This window comes from Budorcas taxicolor, chromosome 12 (assembly GCF_023091745.1).
Source record: "Budorcas taxicolor isolate Tak-1 chromosome 12, Takin1.1, whole genome shotgun sequence".
Taxonomy (NCBI): domain Eukaryota; kingdom Metazoa; phylum Chordata; class Mammalia; order Artiodactyla; family Bovidae; genus Budorcas; species Budorcas taxicolor.
Genome location: NC_068921.1, coordinates 12,472,606 through 12,491,326, shown reverse-complemented (window position 1 = coordinate 12,491,326; position 18,721 = coordinate 12,472,606). Strand labels below are relative to the sequence as shown.

Sequence of the window (18,721 nt, the reverse complement as noted above, 5' to 3'; positions counted from 1 at the left end):
AATTATAACTAGAAATATGAAAATTATGAAAGAAAATATCTCTCCAGTAAAGGCAAAAATGTAGTAAAAGTAATGGATCAAAGGTATGAGTGCTTTCCAGGGGGCGCTAGTGTTAAAAACCCACCTGCCAATGCAGGACATGTGTGAAGGTCAAAAGACAAAACCAGTAAAATCATATATATCTACAATAATTAAGGAATACACAAAGTAAAATAACATCAAAAACATAAAATGTTGAGCGGAGTAAAAATGGAGTGCTTTTAGAACATGTTCAAACTTGAGCAACTATCAACTTAAAATAGACTGCAATATACAGAGGTTGAGATATAAGCAGTAACCACAAACCAAAAACTGATAATATGGGGTTGGTCAAAAAGCTCTTTCGGGTTTTTCTGCAGGATGTTGGAGAAAACGATACACAAATAATAAAAAGAAAGGAATATAAACATAATACTAGAGAAAGTCACGGAATCACAAGGGAAGAAAGCAAAAGAAAGGAGCAGAGAACAAAGACAAGCAGCCAACAGTTAACAGGATGGCAGGAAGCACGCACCTATCGAGCATCACTTCAAATGTAAATGGACTGAATGCTCCAATCAGAAGACACACGGTAGCTGAACAGATACAAACACAAGACCCATACATATGCTGTCTGCAAGAGACTCCCTTTAGATCTAAAATCACACACGGACCGGAAGCGAGCAGATGGAAAAGCTATTCCACACAAGCATAAATGAAAAGAAATATGGGATAGCAACACTTATACCAGACAGAATGACCTTAAAACAAAGACTGCAACAGGAGACAAAGAGAGGCGTTACCTAATGACAAAGGGATCAATCCAACACGAAAATGTGACACTAGTTAATACATATATACCCAACACAGGAGCACCTGGATCCATAAAGTAAATACTAACAGACATGATGGGAGAAAACTGACAGTCATACAGTAATAGCAGGCGACTTTAGCACCCTCTACATCAGTAGATAGGTCATTCAGACAGCAGATCAATAAGGAAAACCGCTGGCCTTAGGCTGGGGCTTCCCAGGTGACGCTAGGCCTTCGGTTAGGAAAGTTTTGCAGCCATTATTTCTTCAAACGGGTTTTCTGTCCTTTCCACTCTCTTCCCCTCCAGGACTCCAATAATGTGAATCTTAGCACACCTCCAATAATGTGAATCTTAGCACACTTGATGTTGCCCAAGAGGTCCCCTAAGCTAGTTCCATTTTTTGGTTCTTTTTTCTTTTTGCTGTTCTGATTGGGTGAATTCCACTAATTTATCTTCTAGATCACTGGTCCTTTCTTCTGAATTATCTAATATGCTGCTGGTTTCCTCTAGTGTATTTTTCATTTCTGTTATTGTATTCTTCAGTTCTGATTTTTTTTAAAAAATATTTTCTATCTCTGTTGAAATTCTCACTTTTCTATTCTACTGAGTTCAGTGAGTTATCTTTATGACCATTACTTTGAGCAACTTATCTGGAAGGTTGCTTATCTCCATTTCATTCCGTTTCTGTTTGTCTTCTTATTTTGTTTGGAACATATTCCTTTGTTTCTTCATTTTGTCTAACTTTGGGTTTTTCCCTACATATTGGGTAGACCAGCTCTGCCTCCTGGTCTTGAGAGTGGCTTTGTGTAGCATGGCTGGTCCCCATAATGTTGTCTCCTTCGGTTACTAGGGTCAGATGCTCAAGGACTGTCCCCTTGGTGGGTAGCATCTGCTTTCCTGATGCAGCCTGGCAGTACTTTCTGAGGATGTGCTTGTTTGCAGGGTTGGACCCCAATGTGGCTGCCTGAAAGGCCCAGCTGCAACTGTGAAGGATGCTCTGATGTGTGTGGATGGCCCCTGCGGCAGGAGACTCTGAGGCAACATGAGTGATGGTCAAAGGTGTCTGCCAGGCCTGACAGGGCAGGGGGCCACTTGGGTGGGGCTCCAGTGTCTACTGAGGGCACCCATCTTAATTTTATTTTTGAAGGAAGAGTAAAGTATCAGTTTTAAGTGGAAGGTCATCATTATCATTTTTTCTTCCAAAGCTACATCATTCTTATTTCATTCAATTATTTTATAAAAATTATTTAAGCCTCGATTTTATTTCACTATGATTTTTATTTCTAACTGCTAGACTAACTGAATGATTGCTTTGAGCTTGGTATTACATGAGCACTTCATTTTCATTATTTAAATAGTAACAATATTTATTATTATATGCTGCTCACTGCCACTCCACTGGAATATGCTCCACAATATGCTGCTCACCGCCACTCCAGTGGAATATGTTAGAACTGGGATATGAACTCTTGTCTAAAATCAGAGTATGAATTCTTAGCAACTATAGCAAATCCTCTCTCATGTACAGGAAAAGATTTATAAGGTAAAAATTAGCAAGAAAGGGGGGAATTCAACTCTAGACTTTATTATATCTAATAGAGTTACATTTAACTGTTCATCTCAATTGGAAGGGAAAAAGAAAGAAAACTACACTAGAACCTTGCCATAAGATTGTCCTTAGGGGACATCACATGAAATTGTCTCCAACAGACCCCCTTGTGATCTGGTCCAAGATGAACCATATTTATATTGAATTAGACCAGTAATGCTATATGAAGCCCCAAGACAAAGACAGTTTACAGAACCATCTACAGCTCTCTAGCATTCTCTGAAATTACCTTTGAGTCCTTTGCATAATAAAGTGTACGACCTCGAAGTTTGAAGTATCGCTTTTTCCACCTTTGGAAGGAACTGGTTTGCTTCAACAGCTGTCCCTCTTTAATACTGGTCTAGGGAAAAGCAGAAGCACAACATGATTAAGATGAAATTCAAAGCCAAGTAACATTCAAAATTAATGACGCACTAGCATTAACATTTTGAATATTATTTCTCATGTTTTGCAAATTACAGGAGAAAATATTTTACTCTCACCATTCAACCACGGAAACACATATGCAAAGCTCCAAGTAGCAAACGTGAATCTGACATGCCCTCAAAGCAGTCACAAATAGTATGGAAGATACATACACAAAACTAGTACTTTCAACACAGTGATGAACACACGTACCTCTTCAAGTGTGTACTTCTATAAAGACTTAATAAATGATGGAAGGGTAGGTCTACAGCAAATGCAATGGTTAAGAAGGCATAAGCTCTGGAGCCAGAAATACTGTGATCGACTGTTGGTGACACCACTGAGTAGCTCGATGATCTTAAGCAAATCAATAAACATCTTCTGCCTTTAATTATTCATCTATAAAACGAAGATGACAACAAGACATACCTTTCCGGGCTGTTGTCAAGAATAAATCTTTAAAACATGTAAAGGATTAATTGCATGGCACATAGGAAGTGCTCATTAAATGTCAATTATCATCAACTATGTGTTACTGCAACAAACACATATACAAAGTATGGTGCATGACGGTTCAGAAAAGAAAGCTCTGCCTCAGAGGGAGTCAAAGATGTCATCCTCCCAGAGGACAGCCTTAGGTAGGTCTTGAAGGAGTTTATCAGAATAAGGAAGGGTTTTTTGTTGTTGTTCATTTACTAAGTCCTGTCCAATCTTTATGACCCCCATGGACTGTAGCACGCCAGGCTCCCCTGTCCTTCACTATTTCCCAGAGTTTGCTCAAATTTATGTCCATTGAGTTAGTGGCTATCTAACCATCTCATCCTCTGTCGCCCCCTTTTCCTTTTGCCCTCAATCTTTCCTAGCATCAGGGTCTTTTCCAGTGAGTCAGCTCTTCGCATCTGGTGACCAAAGTATTGGAGTTTCAGCATCAGTCCTTCCAATGAATATTCCGGGTTGATTTCCTTTAGGATTGACCGGTTGGATCTCCTTGCAGTCCAAGGGACTCTCAAGAGTCTTCTCCAAAACCACAGTTTAAAAGCATCAATTCTTTGGTGCTCTTCTTTATAGTCCAACTCTCAACATCCATACACAACTACTGGAAAAACCACAGCTTTGACTAGATGGACCTTTGTTGGCAAAGTAACGTCTCTGCTTTTTAATAAACTGTCTAGGTTTGTCATAGCATTTCTTCCAAGGAGCAAGAGTCTTTTAATTTCAGGGCTGCAGTTGCTGTCCATAGTGATTTTGGAGCCCAGGAAAATAAAATCTGTTACTGCTAAACTTCTTCCCTTTCTATTTGCCCTGAAGTGATGGTACCAGATGCCATGATCTTAGTTTTCTGAATGTTGAATTTCACTCTCTTCTTTCACCCTCATGAAGAGGCTCTTTAGTTCCTCTTCACTTCCTGCCATTAGACTGGTATCATCTGCTTAACTGAGGTTGTTGATATTTCTATCTCGATTCCAACTTGTGCTTCATCCAGCATAACATTTCATATGATGTATTCTAGATAGAAGTTAAATAAGGAGAGTGACAATATACAGCCTTGTCATATTCCCTTCTCAATTTTGAACCAGTCCATTATTCCATGTCCAGTTCTAACTGTTGCTTCTTGAGCTGCATACAGGTTTCTCAGGAGACAGGTAAAGTGGTCTAGTATTCCCATCTTTTTAAGAATTTTCCACATTTTGCTGTGATCCTCATGTCAAAGGCACAGTCAATGAAGGAGAAGTAGACGCTTTTGTGAACTCTCTTGCTTTTCCCATGATCCAGTGAATCTTGGCAATCTGATCTCTGGTTCCTCTGCCTTTTCTAATCCAGCTTCTACATCTGGAAGCTCTCCAGTTCTTATGTACTGCTGAAGCCTAGCTTGAAGGATTTCGAGCATAACCTTGCTAGCATGTGAAATGAGCACAACTGTTTGAACATCCTCTTGCACTGCTCCTCTTTGGGACTGGAATGAAAACTGACCTGTTGCAGTTCTGTGGCCACTGCTGTTTTCCCAGCGTATTTTAGGTGTGTGCAAAAGTAGAAAAGTTTAAATCAGCACAGATATTTGGAGAATCTTCATAGAATTTTTGATTATAAACACAGGGTAGGGCTTTCAACAGGGAGCAACAAAAGACGTGGCTGGAGAGGTGGGCAGGGCCTCTATGATTCTTGGCCACACCTTGCACCAGGTGCTTTATGTGTATATCAGTTCATTTTATTGCCACCACCAGCATCCTTGGAACCCCTCTGACTTCATCTAGTACCTCTCCTTCACCTGGTCACCTTCCCTCCTTCACAACAGCACATTTCTCTTAAGTAGGCATACGTGTACGACCCTCAGTACTGAACACCACCTATTCTTTCCTCCTAGACGGTTCTACCCTCAAATATCCATCTGATCAACTCCCTCATTTCTCTCAAGTCTCTGATCTTCTCGATGAGACCCACCTCACTGACCTACTTAACATACTCTTCACATTTCCCTCCATCTTGATCTTACTTTCCCCACACAAAGTACTTCCTATCTTGTAACATATAATGCAATGTGTGTGCGTGAGTTCTCAGTGGTGTCCAACTCTTTGTGACCCCAGGAACTGTCATCTGCCAGGCTCCTCTGTCCATGGAATTTTCCAGACAAGAATACAGGAGTGAGCTGCAATTTCCTATTCTATGGAATCATTCCGATCAGGGATCTATCCTGGTCTCCTGTGTCCCCTACACTGACAGGTGGATTCTTTACTGCTGTGCCACCCGGGAAGTCCATCATGTAATGTAATTTATTGTATTTATTGTGTTCATCCACTCCAGTATTTTTGGGCTTCCCTTGTGGCTCAGTTGGTAAAGAATCCTCCTGCAATGCAGGAGACTTGTGTTCAATCCCTGGGTTGGGAAGATCCCCTGGGTCAGGGGATCAGAGGGGTTCCATTCCAGTATTCTGGCCTGGAGAATTCCATGGACTGTATAGTCCATGGGGTCACAAAGAGTCGGACACAATTGAGCAACTTTCACTTTCAGTTCACTTTCATGATATGGAAGTCTGTATGAATGAATAGAAGATGCTGAGATTAAACTCATGTTTGTTTGACTCCAGAGTTTATTTCCAACTTTTACACTTTTATTATTATTGCCTTTTATTATCAACAGGACATAACAATTTGAGAAAAGTTTATTTCCTCTAATTGGGTAGTTAGGTCTTACTAATGTTTACTTTCAATTTCATTACAAGATTCCCCCTAGAGCTTGCTCTCAGATGGTCCTCCAGGAATTATGAGAGCATTGAAGTTTAATGATAACAAGACATTTTTGTATCTTCGGTACCAAAGAGCCCGACTTAGAATCAGACAGACAGCCTTCAGCCCAGGCTCCACTACACACTACAATATAAATCTGGGCAAGTTACTTCAGTTCTCTGTGCTCCTATTTCCTCGCCTAAAATCCAGGCATAATAATGCCAACTTCACAAGCTGATCGCATCTAATTTAATGACAAGATAATGGCTCAAGAGCACTTAGCACACCATGTGGATTACAGAAAATATTTAATAAATGGCAGCAAGTGTTACTATGATATCATGATGCTATTAAGTTCAGGGAGTATTTTAAAAGCTTTTCAGAAGAAGTGAGTAAGTGTTTCCAGGCCACTGAGAGAGCAAATAACAGCTGGAATGGAAGCAGAGTATCAAGAGATGAAGCGAAGGGAGCCAAGGGCCAGCAGATGCTGGCCACAAGGGGCATTAGCTTTTTATTCTCAGCGCAAAAAGCTAGTGAGCTGTCCAAAGCAAGAGACGGAGAAATGGGTGAGAAAGCAAGGGGAGAACCAATTTTAGGAGGCGACTGTAGGAGTCCCAGGGAGAGACCAGGGAAGACAGAACTAGGACTGTGGCATCACTGAGACAGACAGGAGTAGCGAAAGTTGAGCTGTTGGTTTGGAGGCAGAATCTACTGGCCTTGCCAGCCTTACCTTCTTACTTTACCTTACCAGCCTTACCCTCTTGACATGAAGGGCAAGAGACGGAAAGGAACCAAGAGAACGGGTAAGTACTTGCCTTGGGCAACTAGGTGCGAAAGACTGAGAGAGTTCCGTGCACTATGCAACAGGGCTTTGTCAGTTATTCATTTTAAATACAGCAGTGTGTACACGACCGTGCCAAAGTCCCGAGCACATGGAAATCTGCTCAGCGTTCTGTGTCAGCCTGGGTGGGAGGCAGGCTTGGGGGAGAAGGGCTACAAGTGCACATGGCTGAGTCTCTTCTCTGTTCACCTGAAACTCCCACAACATTGTTAACTGGCTAACCCCAATACAAAATGTTTCCACTGTTAGAAAAATAATTTAATGTCAAAAAAAAAAAAAAAAGATTAAGAGAGAAAGGGTAGGAATAAGGAAGAGTTCAGTGATGAGTTGCCCTGCTGTAGCCCAGGGTAGAAAGTCGACATTCTTAAACCCAAACACAAAAATCTTGAAATGCCAGAGAGAGATAACTCACGTAGGGAACAAACCTCTTGGCAATTCAAAGGCTAAAACGTGGGTGTTTTCAGATTTTTGTGAAGTTGCTTAAGGCAATGAGGAAGAAAAATTAACGTTTAGTCTACTTATGTTCTATAAGGCTGTTTTTTTAACAGCAGAAGTAACCTAATATTTCTTCTCCACGTTTATTAAAGTAATTTTCTAAAATGAAAGCCCAATAACAATATGCTGCTGCTTAGGGTCCTTCTGGTTTTTTCTAAGTGAAGTGTAGCTGACTTACAATATTGTCTTAGTTTTAGATATACACCAAAGTGATTCAGTTATACATACACCAATTCCTTTTCAGACTCTTTTCCCTTATAGGGTATTACAAGATATGGAATAGAGTTCCCTGTGCTATACGGCAGGTCCTTGCTGGTTATCTGTTTTGTGCATAGAAATATGTATACTTTAATCCCACACTCCTAATTTATCCCTCCCCAACTCTTTCCCCTTTGGTAACCATAAATTAGTTTTCTATGTCTGTGGTTATTTTACTATTTTGTAAATCAGTTCATCTGTATCTTTTTTGTTGTTTTGCCTGCAATATAAAATCCAAACTTCTATATGGGTCAGAAAAGACACCTGTGTGATGCTCTCCAAACCCCCCACTTGCCCATTTGCAGGCTCCTCCCTCTGCCCTAAATGTCCTTTCCTCAATCACCTGTCTTAAAAAAAAAAATATATATATATATATATATATAATATATATATATAAAATATCCTTTTATTTGGCTGTGTCAGGTCTCAGCTGCCGCAGGCAAGATCTTCGTCGAGGGGTGAGGGCTTAGTAGTTGTGGCAGGAGGGATAAGCTGTCCCATGGCATGTGGGATCTTAGCCCCCCACCAGGCATCAAACCGCATCCTCTGAACTGGAAGGCAGACTTATCAACCACTGGACCCCCCAGGGAAGTCCCCACAATTGACTGTCTTGAAAGCTCCTAATCACTTCGACTCCGACTCAGTGCCACGGCCCCGGAAGGCTTCCCCACCCGATAGGAAAAAGTGAATACCTCCACTTTGCCCATCGAATGCATCTTTCTCCTACCTGTTTAATGGCACCTCTGACAACTGAGTGGCCTGTTTGTGGTCCCATCAGGCTGTGACGTTCACAGAGCAAAGACTGTGTTCTCCATATTTTAACAACGTCACCAATTAACACATTCATTGGCACTTTAAGGGGCTTCCCTTGTGGCTCAGCTAGTAAAGAATCCGCCTGAAATGTGGGTTCGATCCCTGGGTTGGGAAGATACCCTGGAGAAGGGAAAGACTACTCACTCCAGTATTCTGGCCTGGAGAATTTTGGACTGTATAGTCCATGGGGTCACAAAGAGTCAGACACAACTGAGTGACTTTCACTTCACTGACACTTTAAGACCTTCATAGGTGTTAAACCAAAATCACTTTTATTTTATTTATTTCTTGGCCATGCCAGGCGGTATATGCGATCTTCATTCCCCAGTCAGGAATAGAACTGCACTGGAAGTGCGAGGTCTTAACCACTGGACTACCAGTTCAGTTCAGTCGCTTAATCGTGTTCGACTATTTGCGACCTCATGAATCCCAGCATGCCAGGCCTCCATGTCCATCACCAACTCTCAGAGTTCACTCAAACCCATGTCCATTGAGTCGATGATGCCATCCAACCATCTCATCCTCTGTCGTGCCCTTCTCCTCCTGCCCTCAATCTTTCCCAGCTTCAGGGTCTTTTCAAATGAGTCAGCTCTTCACATCAGGTGGCCAAAGTACTGGAATTTCAGCTTCAACATCAGTCCTTCCAATGAACATGCAGGACTGATCTCCTTTAGGATGGACTGGTTGGATCTCCTTGCAGTCCAAGGGACTCTCAAGAGTCTTCTCCAACACCACAGCTCAAAAGCATCAATTCTTCGGTGCTCAGCTTTCTTCACAGTCCAACTCTCACATCCATACATGACCACTGGAAAAACCATAACCTTGACTAGACGGACCTTTGTTGGCAAAGTAATGTCTCTGCTTTTTAATATGCTATCTAGGTTGGTCATAACTTTCCTTCCAAGGAGTAAGTGTCTTTCAATTTCATGGCTGCAATCACTATCTGCAGTGATTTTGGAGCCCAGAAAAATAAAGTCTGACACTGCTTCCACTGTTTCCCCGTCTATTTCCCGTGAAGTGATGGGACCAGATGCCATGATCTTCGTTTTCTGAATGTTGAGCTTTAAGCCAACTTTTTCACTCTCCTCTTTCACTTTCATCAAGAGGCTTAGTTCCTCTTCACTTTCTGCTATAAGGGTGGTGTCATCTGCACATCTGAGGTTATTGATATTTCTCCCAGCAATCTTGATTCCAGCTTGTGCTTCTTCCAGCCCAGCGTTTCTCATGATGGACTACCAGGGAAATCCCCAATTAACTTTTACAGTGTAAAATGGTATATAAGTTTGTCTTTTAAAGAAAACAGTAGAAATGGAAAAGAGAGGCTATAAATGACTTTCTGGGTGCCGGCATTCAGCACACCTGAGCCTGCTCCTTTTTACTGTGTATAGAAACAGTAGTGCTCAGCCGCTAGTCCTGTCTGACTCTGCAACCCCAGGGGCTGCAGCCTGCCAGGCTCCTCTGTCCATAGGATTCTCTAGGCAAGAATACTGCAGTGGGTTGCCGTGCCCTCCTCCGGGAGATCTTCCCAACCCAGGGATCGAAGCCAGGTCTCCCACATTACAAGCGGATTCTTTACCATGTGAGCCACCAGGGAAGCCCAAAAAACATCAGATACAACACACAAAAAAGTGTATACGGGGCTCAAATGCCATCCCTGCATGAAGGGCTGGGGAGAGACAGTCAGAGGGCAGGAAAATATCTGTCTATCCTGATTTTAAGACCATTGCTAATTTAAAGATGCTCTTTACACAGTCACTTTCAAAGCACATTTATGTCTTGTCCCATTTGACTTTATGTATTTTTTCAATCCTGCACAAGCATGGATTTATTTGCAATGTGTAAGGCTGAGGAGAATACAGAGATTTGTAAGATATAGTCCTTATTTTCATGCATTTATAAACTTCTCTATGTTATAATATACAAACAGTCAATTTTAAATTCTTGAAGAAAGAAAAAAGAACATCTAAAGTTAGCTCACTTTCCTAGAGATGTGATTAAAAAGATTTAACTAGGAGGCAGTTTTTCACATGAAAGTTAATCCTCAAAATAAACTTCTGTTTATATATGGAGAGTTAAACAAACACTTCTCATGAAAGAAGGCACATAACAAAAATGATTAATCTGCAACAGCTCCAGCCAATATAATCATATAAGTGTGGTTCAGAGAAAAATTATGTGGTTCGAAAAATCTCAAAATAATGAGTAAAACAGATGAAGAAACAAGAAGGTTTTTAAAACACAATATTTAATATATTCAATATTACTGTTCACGTAGAATGACAAACTGAATTTGGTAAAAGAAATAATAAATAGTTATGACCAGAGAGCTATTATTTAAATCTACTAAAAATACATATTAGAATTTTCTGTTGTTTGCAATTTCTAGGATAAGGGATAAACTCTCCCCTCCCTCAAAAAAGGGCTTAGAAACATTTTCATTTAACAGCCATTGGTCACATAAACTGATAGCTCAGTTGATAAAGAATCCACCTGCAATGTGGGAGATCTGGGTTTGATCCCTGGGTTGGGAAGATCCCCTGGAGAAGGGAAAGGCTACCCACTCCAGTATTCTGGCCTGTAGAATTCCATAGATTGGAATTCTAAGGGTTGGACATGACTGAGTGACTTTCACTTTTCATTACATAATCTAGCAGATATTAGTTTAGTATTATTTGACCCTCATGAAAAATCAAGAAAGCCACAGACCCCCCAATAGTAATCCAATAACCCAGTTTCCAAATATTAAAACCAAAAAGTCAAACGAATTGGCTTTGCAAAAAAATGTTTCAAAAAAATAAGCTTTAAAAGTTTTAAGATCTCTTTTCTATCTGGCTTTCTGCAGTCCAACGTCTTCAAGCTGTGGAATTACTCATTTCACACCCCTTTCTAAAAGCAAACACAAGTAATTTCTCTTTTAAATTATACACACGAGTGCTCCAGGATTTCACCTAACATTTCAGAAACACCTCTGTGTCAAAAGTTGAAGCTCCTTTGGGGACTTACTACATTGATGTCCTGAGGAGAGTGCAGCTTTATAAACAGCCATTCAGTGAGCCTTTTTATAAAGCTAAGAATCTCTGGAAAATCTGTTCCTGCCTGATTTATCTGATAAATGTACATTTTCATATGTTGGCTTTGGGGGAAACACCACATAGGCGTGGTGAAGAGTCTGATGTGGAAAAGGGGAAATGTCAGTCATGACTCATGTTTTACAGATGCCTTCAAAAATTCCAGAAGCATCTTGAGCTTCTCGTCTTGTCCCAACATGACCCCTTAACTTCTCTCCTAGGGAATGGGAATACAATTTGTTGTGATAGGAGATGTGGGCTGTTACGGACTAAATGCTGGAGGGCAATCCTAACTCCCAGTGTGATGGTACTAGCAGGTAGAGCCTTTGGGAGGAGACCGTGTCAAGAGGGGCTTCCCAGGTGGCACTAGTGGTAAAGAGCCCGCCTGCCAAAGCAAGAGACTTAAAAAGATGCAGGTTCAATTCCTGAGTTGGGAAGATCCCCTGCAGGAGGGCATGCCAACCCACTCCAGTATTCTTACCTGGAGAATCCCATGGACAGAGGAGCCTGGGGGGCTACAGTCCATAGCGTCGCAGAGTCAGACACGACTGAAGCAACTTAGCACAAACGCGTGTGTCAAGAGGGTAGAGCCCGTGTGAATGGGGTTAAAGCCCTTACAAAAAAGACCCCAGAGCCCCAGCCAGAAGATGGCTCTCCCTACTGGGACACTGATCTTAGACTTCCCAGACTACAGAACTGTGAGAAATAAGTATTTATTGTTTATTTTGGCAGTCTTTAGCATTTTTGTTATAGCAGCCTGAACAGACGAAGACATAGGTCAAGAGAATTTTTACCACTGTATATTTTGTATGTAATCACTTCTTTCTTCTGAAAGTCACTCAGTCGTGTCTGAATCTTTGAGACCCTATTGATTATACAGTCCATGGAACTCTCCAGGCCAGAATACTGGGGTGGGTAGCCTTTCCCTTCTAACGGGGATCTTCCCAACCCAGGGATCGAACCCAGGTCTCCCACATTGCAGGTGGATTCTTTACCAGCTGAGCCACAAGGGAAGCCCAAGAATACTAGAGTGATATATTAAAAAAAAAAAAAAAAAAGAATCCTGGAGTGGGTACACAGTCTTCTCCAGCGTATCTTCCCAACCCAGGAATAAAACTAGGATCTCCTTCTAATTCCCTGTCTACTTCACTCTCCCAGAGAATTATTCTTTGTCTTATACTTTTGCTGCCATATCGTTTGTCATGTAAGATCCAGGAAAGCTGTCTGTGTACAGGGTACCTGTTCAGAACCTAGAACATCAATGAGTCTAGAAGACTTCCTTAAACGGCAAGCCTCTTTAGTTTTACAGACTTTAACTTTTAAGTGGAAATAATATCTGTTTATCTTTATGTGCTACTGCGATATGTGAAACAATGGATAGGAAAAGATACGTAATTCTTTAAAAGGTGGTATGACAAGATATCGTCATCAGTCACCTTAGGCTCCATGATAAGTGTTATTCATTACAGAACAGATCTTATCTTTCATTCCATCCCTTTCCACTCCTGCCTTTGCCTTAGTTCAAGCTTCTCTCACTCCTCTGAACTCCACAGTACCCTACGTGGTCTCCATACTAGCAATTTTTCCCACCACTAGTCCATTCTTCCCACTGTGGACAGAATTACCCATGGGGGAAAAATTTTTTTTGATCTTGCAAAACTCTGGTTTAATACGTTTAGTGGTTTCCTATGACCCACAGTGTAAATCCAGAGTTGTGAGCTAGGCAGAGACTCTTCCTTCCGTAAATGACCCACCTTCTTTAACAGTTTCATCTTCAGCAGTCCTCCTAAATTCATCCACAGTAGAGGAGAAGAGAAGTACCTGTGAACCCCCAAATCCTCCATGAATCTCTGTGTCCAAGCTCTTACTCAAGCATTTCCTTCTACTCATAATACCTTCCTCTGATTTTTCTTAGAAACCTCCCATTCCATCCTATCATCCTCCAAGGCTCAGGTCACCATCATACCCTGGGTGCACCCAGCGCAACACACACACACACACACACACACACACACACACACACACACGTAGCACTAACCATGTGAAATAAAAAATTCTTGTCTCGCTCCTCTGTATCTTATTTATTTTTCCAATCTACACATATAACCATGTACTTGACACTAAGAAAATAATGAGTATGTTAACAGATTTATTCAATAATTAAGAAACAAAAAGTAAGAAATTTAAAGGATTAAAACATATTTCTCAGATCTTGAGGAATTCAGCAGAGAAAGAGATTTCAAATTTTCTTTCCAGCAAGTCAATACAGTGTCAGAAAGGGCAAAAGAGATAGGCCTGACTCCTAAATGAGAGCCCTTGGGACGTCCCTGGCGCTCCTGTGGCTAAGACTCCGTGCTCCCAGAGCAGGGGACCCAGGTTTGATTTCTGGTCAGAGAACTGTAACAGATCCCACATGCCACAATTAAGACCCGGTGCATCCAAATAAATTAAAAATATTAAAAAATGAAAAAAGAACCCTGGATTGAGTTCCATCTCTGGCTCCATTTACTGTATTTGTGACTGCATATGAGTGACAACATCTGTGACCCTAAGTTTTCCTATCTGTAAGGTAAGGATAAATATCGCCTGCCCTGCATTCCTCAGAGTTGCTAGGACAAAACAAAATATAGCATAAATATCTTTCATAAACTTCCAAATGCCATACAAAGTTTCATAAGCAAGGTACTCTTTTAACAGGCCATACTTCTGGGAAAAGTATTTTAAGTGGGACTGACACAGTTAAATAAAAAGATACACCATTTCTGAACTTACATTTAAAGAAATTATCCCCAAAAGATCAGGTTTAACTACATAAAGTATACAGTCCCAAAATGCATACTAGTTTTCTAAACATTAAAATAAATCAATCATGAAATTATATTTAATAATGGAGCAGACTTTACAACTCTTATATAGTATTATTGCTTTACTTCTTAGAATATCAGTCTTATTTACCAGTAAGAATTATAAAATGATGACCACTGCTCTTGGATAACTCCACTCTGGTGCCAGGGGCTCTTCAAAATTCAATTACCCTCAAACTAATCTCCCTATTAGTTAGAGCAGGGCCAGGCCCACCTTATTCACCACTGCAGTGCCAGCGCTTTATCATGGTTCCCAGCACAGAGAACAGTTCTTAATTGCACAAATGAATCAGTGAGGTGAAGACGGATGTTCAGTCCTTTGACAGGAAACATGAACTACACACCGAGAGCTTTTAAGGGAGAGCCTGGCAGGCAGCTTGACGGCATGCTGAGAACCAGATCCAGAGGGCTTTACTCTGCAGCCATCTTTCTGATTTGCTCATGTCCCTGCAGCAAATTTAAGCATTTAGTTGCTGACTATTCTCTTGGGGTTTGCTTTCCCCCAAATTGAAAGCCAGTCTGCTTTTATTCACTGCCATTCACTCCACCAGTATTAGTCGCTCGGTTGTGTCCGACTCTTGGCAACTCCGAGGACTGTAGCCCCCCAGGCTCCTCTGTCCCTGGGATGTCCCAGGCAAGAATACTGAAGTGGGTTTCCATTCCCTTCTCCAGGGGATCTCCCCCTGACCCAGGGATCAAACCCGGGTCTCCTGCACTGCAGGCGCATTCCTTACCACCTGAACCACCAGGGAAGCCTTTACTTTATTTACCACCTGAGCCACGAGGGAAGCCTTTACACCAAGGAGACCATCTACTGCATCATAATTAATTTTGTCTTTGAACGGTATCCAGCACATATCTATAAAATGTATATATCAGTGATTATCTGCAATAAACTTTCTATCATTCCCTATTTTATCCAACAGTTAAACTGACAAAATTTGGCTTGAAAGGTAGAATGCAAAGCACACAGGTCCAAATTCTGCTGTCCATCTCTAAAACGAGGAAGTCCATCTTCATCACAAGATTGCACATTAATGTATGTGCCTTCTATGACAGCATCATTTTTTTCTTTTATTAGCTCTTCTAGTTTTTGCCTGATTATAAAATAAGAACTATTTTTCTCCACAAATATGCCCAAGCTTATGATGAATGGTTACTGCCCATCGTCTTATGACTTTGGAAGGTTAGCCAACTACTGTCATTCTGATTCAGTCTGTCAATCTCTTTTATCAGCTGCTTATTCAATTGCTTAATGCCTGGTTTCTCTATCAGCCTCCAAATTTCCCTCAGTTCCTCTTAACTCCAGACCCTTTGGTTTTGTGCCTTATATTCCTCTTTCCCCTTCTGAATTCTGTAGGAAATCTCTGTTAAAGTTGATATACATTAAGCCCTAACAGATACACCAGTTATTATTCTAAAATCTGGCTGATCACCTGAATCACATGGAGAACTTTATAGACATGAACAGTCTCAGTTCATGTGGGACTTTTTTAAACTGAAGTATAGTTGATCTCATGGGAAAAGACCCTGATGCTGAGAAAGATTGAAGGCAGCAGGAGAAGGGGACAACAGAGGATGAGATGGTTTGATGACATCAGTGACTCAATGGATAGGACTGTGAGCAAACTTCAGGAGATGGTGAAGGTCGGGGAAGTCTGGCGTGGTGTAGATCATGAGATTCCAAAGAGTCAGACATGACTGAGCTACTGAACAACAATAGTTGATCTACAATATTGTGTTGGTTTCAGGTGTACAGCAAGGTAGTTCAGTTATACTTTTTTTCAGATTATTTCCTATTATAGGTTATCATAGGATATTGAATATAGTTCCCTGTGCCATACAGTAAATCCTCATCGCTTGTCTATTTTATGTAGTTTGTATCTGCTGACCCCATATTCCTAATTTGTTCCTCCCACTTCCTTTTCCCCTTTGGTAAGCATGTGCATGTACAGTCACTAAGTCATGTCTTGACTCTTTGCAACCCCATGGACTGCAGCATGCCAGGCTTCCCTGTCCTTCACTCTCTCTCAGAGTTTGTTCAACTTCATATCTTTAAGTTTGTGTTTTATGTCTGTGAGTCTGCTTCTGTTTTGAATACAGATTTGCTTTTATTATGCTTTTAGATTTCACAAGTGATATCACAACAGTATTTGTCTTTCTCTGACTTATTTCACTTAACATAATATCATCTGAGTATACCCATGTTGTTATAAATGGCAAAGTTTCATCCTTTTTTAAGGCTGAGTAATATGCTTTTGAACTGTGGTGTTGGAGAAGACACTTGAGAGTCCCTTGGACTACAAGGAGATCCAACCAGTCCATCCTAAAGGAGATCAGTCCTGGGTGTTCACTGGAAGGACTGATGCTAAAGCTGAAACTCCAATACTTTGGCCACCTCACGCAAAGAGTTGACTCATTGGAAAAGACCCTGATGCTGGGAGGGATTGGGGGCAGGAGGAGAAGGGGACGACAGAGGATGAGATGGTTGGACGGCATCACCGAATCGATGGACATGAGTTTGAGTGAACCCCGGGAGTTGGTGATGGACAGGTAGGCCTGGCGTGCTGCGATTCATGGGGTCGCAAAGAGTCGGACACGACTGAGCAACTGAACTGAACTGAACTGAACATTCCATTGTGTATATACACCACATGTTAAGTGATTCATCTACCGAGGGACATTTAGGTTGCTTCCATGTCTCAACTACTGTAAACAGTGCAGCTGTGAACACTGCGGTGCATGAAACTTTTCACAATATAGAGTCTTTGTCTTTCCTGGATATATACCCAGGAGTGGGATTGCTGGGATCACATGGAAGCTCTGTTTTTAGTTTTTTAAGTTACCTCCATGCTATTTTCCATTGAGACTGCACCAACTTACATTTCATCTGGGATGTTCTGCTTCAATAGATTTGGAGTAGGACACAGGAACCTACACATATTAAAAACTACTTCTGCTGTCACAGAGCCTCAGCTTTGGGTTTCCTGTATCATACAGCAAATTCCCACTGGCTATCCATTTTACACTTGGTAATATATATGTTTCAATACTACTCTCTCAAGCCTTCCCACCATCTCCCTCTCCCACTTTGACCAAAAGTTTGTTCTCTATGTCTGTGCATTCTTTGCTGCCCAGCCAATAGGATCATCCGTATTATCTTTCAACCTAGAGGAGGAGGATCGGAGGGAGGTGGGAGGTGGGTTTAAGGGGGAGGAGACATGTGTATGCCTGTGGCTGATTCATGTTGATATATGGCAGAAACCATCACTATATTGTAAAGCAATATAAAAATTAATTTTTATATTAATTAAAATTTCAATTAATTCAATTAATTAAAATATACCATTAAAATGTTTTAAATTAATTTTTTAAAGGAAAATTTCTTTTTGTGATTACGATTATCAGTCAGGTTTAATAAACTCTCGTAAATATTTAAGTATAAAAATTTGTATAAAACCTTAAAAGATATCTTAGCACTTTAACTGATTCCACTCAGTCTAATCATTTACTCTTACTTAACTTCAAACATTTTAAAAAGTGGGGGCAAGAAACTTCCTAAAATACAGTTATAGGAAGTACTGCATCTCTACACTGAAAGCAATCCTTTCCTCCGTATGCACGCATGCATGCATGAGTCGTGTCCGACTCTTTGTGACCCTCTCGACTGTAGCCCGCCAGGCTCCTCTGTCCACGGGATTCTCCAGGCAAGAACACTGCAGTGAGTAGCCATGCCCTCCTCCAAGGGACCTTCCTGGCCCAGGGGTCGCACTGCATCTCCTCTGTCTCCTGCACTGGCAGGCAGGTTCTTTGCCACTAGTGCCACCCGGGAAGGCCTTTCCTCTGTATGTGGAGCCCATTGGTGCACCACTTCTGCCCTCTTTCCACCCCTGCTTGTTCTGCTCCAGCAAAGGTGGGAGGAGTCATTTGGCTTTAATAACCGAGCACATTGGGAATTCCAGTTGTTAGGACTCTGCACTCTTACTGCCAGAGGATAATGTAGCCAGGGAGGTGAGTCTCAGCTTATAGAAGAATAGAGACAGCGTGTGTTCCCAGAATTAGTATTTAAGAATAACCCAGTAAGGTGATAGGGCTTCCCTCATAGCTCAGTCGTTAGAGAATCCGCCTGCAACACAGGAGACCCCAGTTCAATTCCTGCGTCGGGAAAATCTGCTGGAGAAGGGACAGGCTACCCACTCCAGTATTCTTGGGCTTCCCTTGTGGCTCAGCTGTAAACAATCTGCCTGCAATTCGGGAGACCTGGGTTTGATCCCTGGATTGGGAAGATCCCCTGGAGAAGGAAAAGGCTACCCAC

General features: G+C 41.4%; 1 protein-coding gene across 1 annotated transcript in view; it reads right to left on the bottom strand.

Annotated features, from left to right (window-relative positions):
- Positions 1-18,721, bottom strand: part of DGKH (diacylglycerol kinase eta) — a 200,385-nt gene that overhangs the window by 107,716 nt on the left and 73,948 nt on the right. Inside the window, exon 3 of the mRNA XM_052650123.1 lies at positions 2,671-2,781. Coding sequence (XP_052506083.1) covers positions 2,671-2,781 — 111 coding nt within the window. The remainder of the gene's footprint in view (positions 1-2,670; positions 2,782-18,721) is intronic.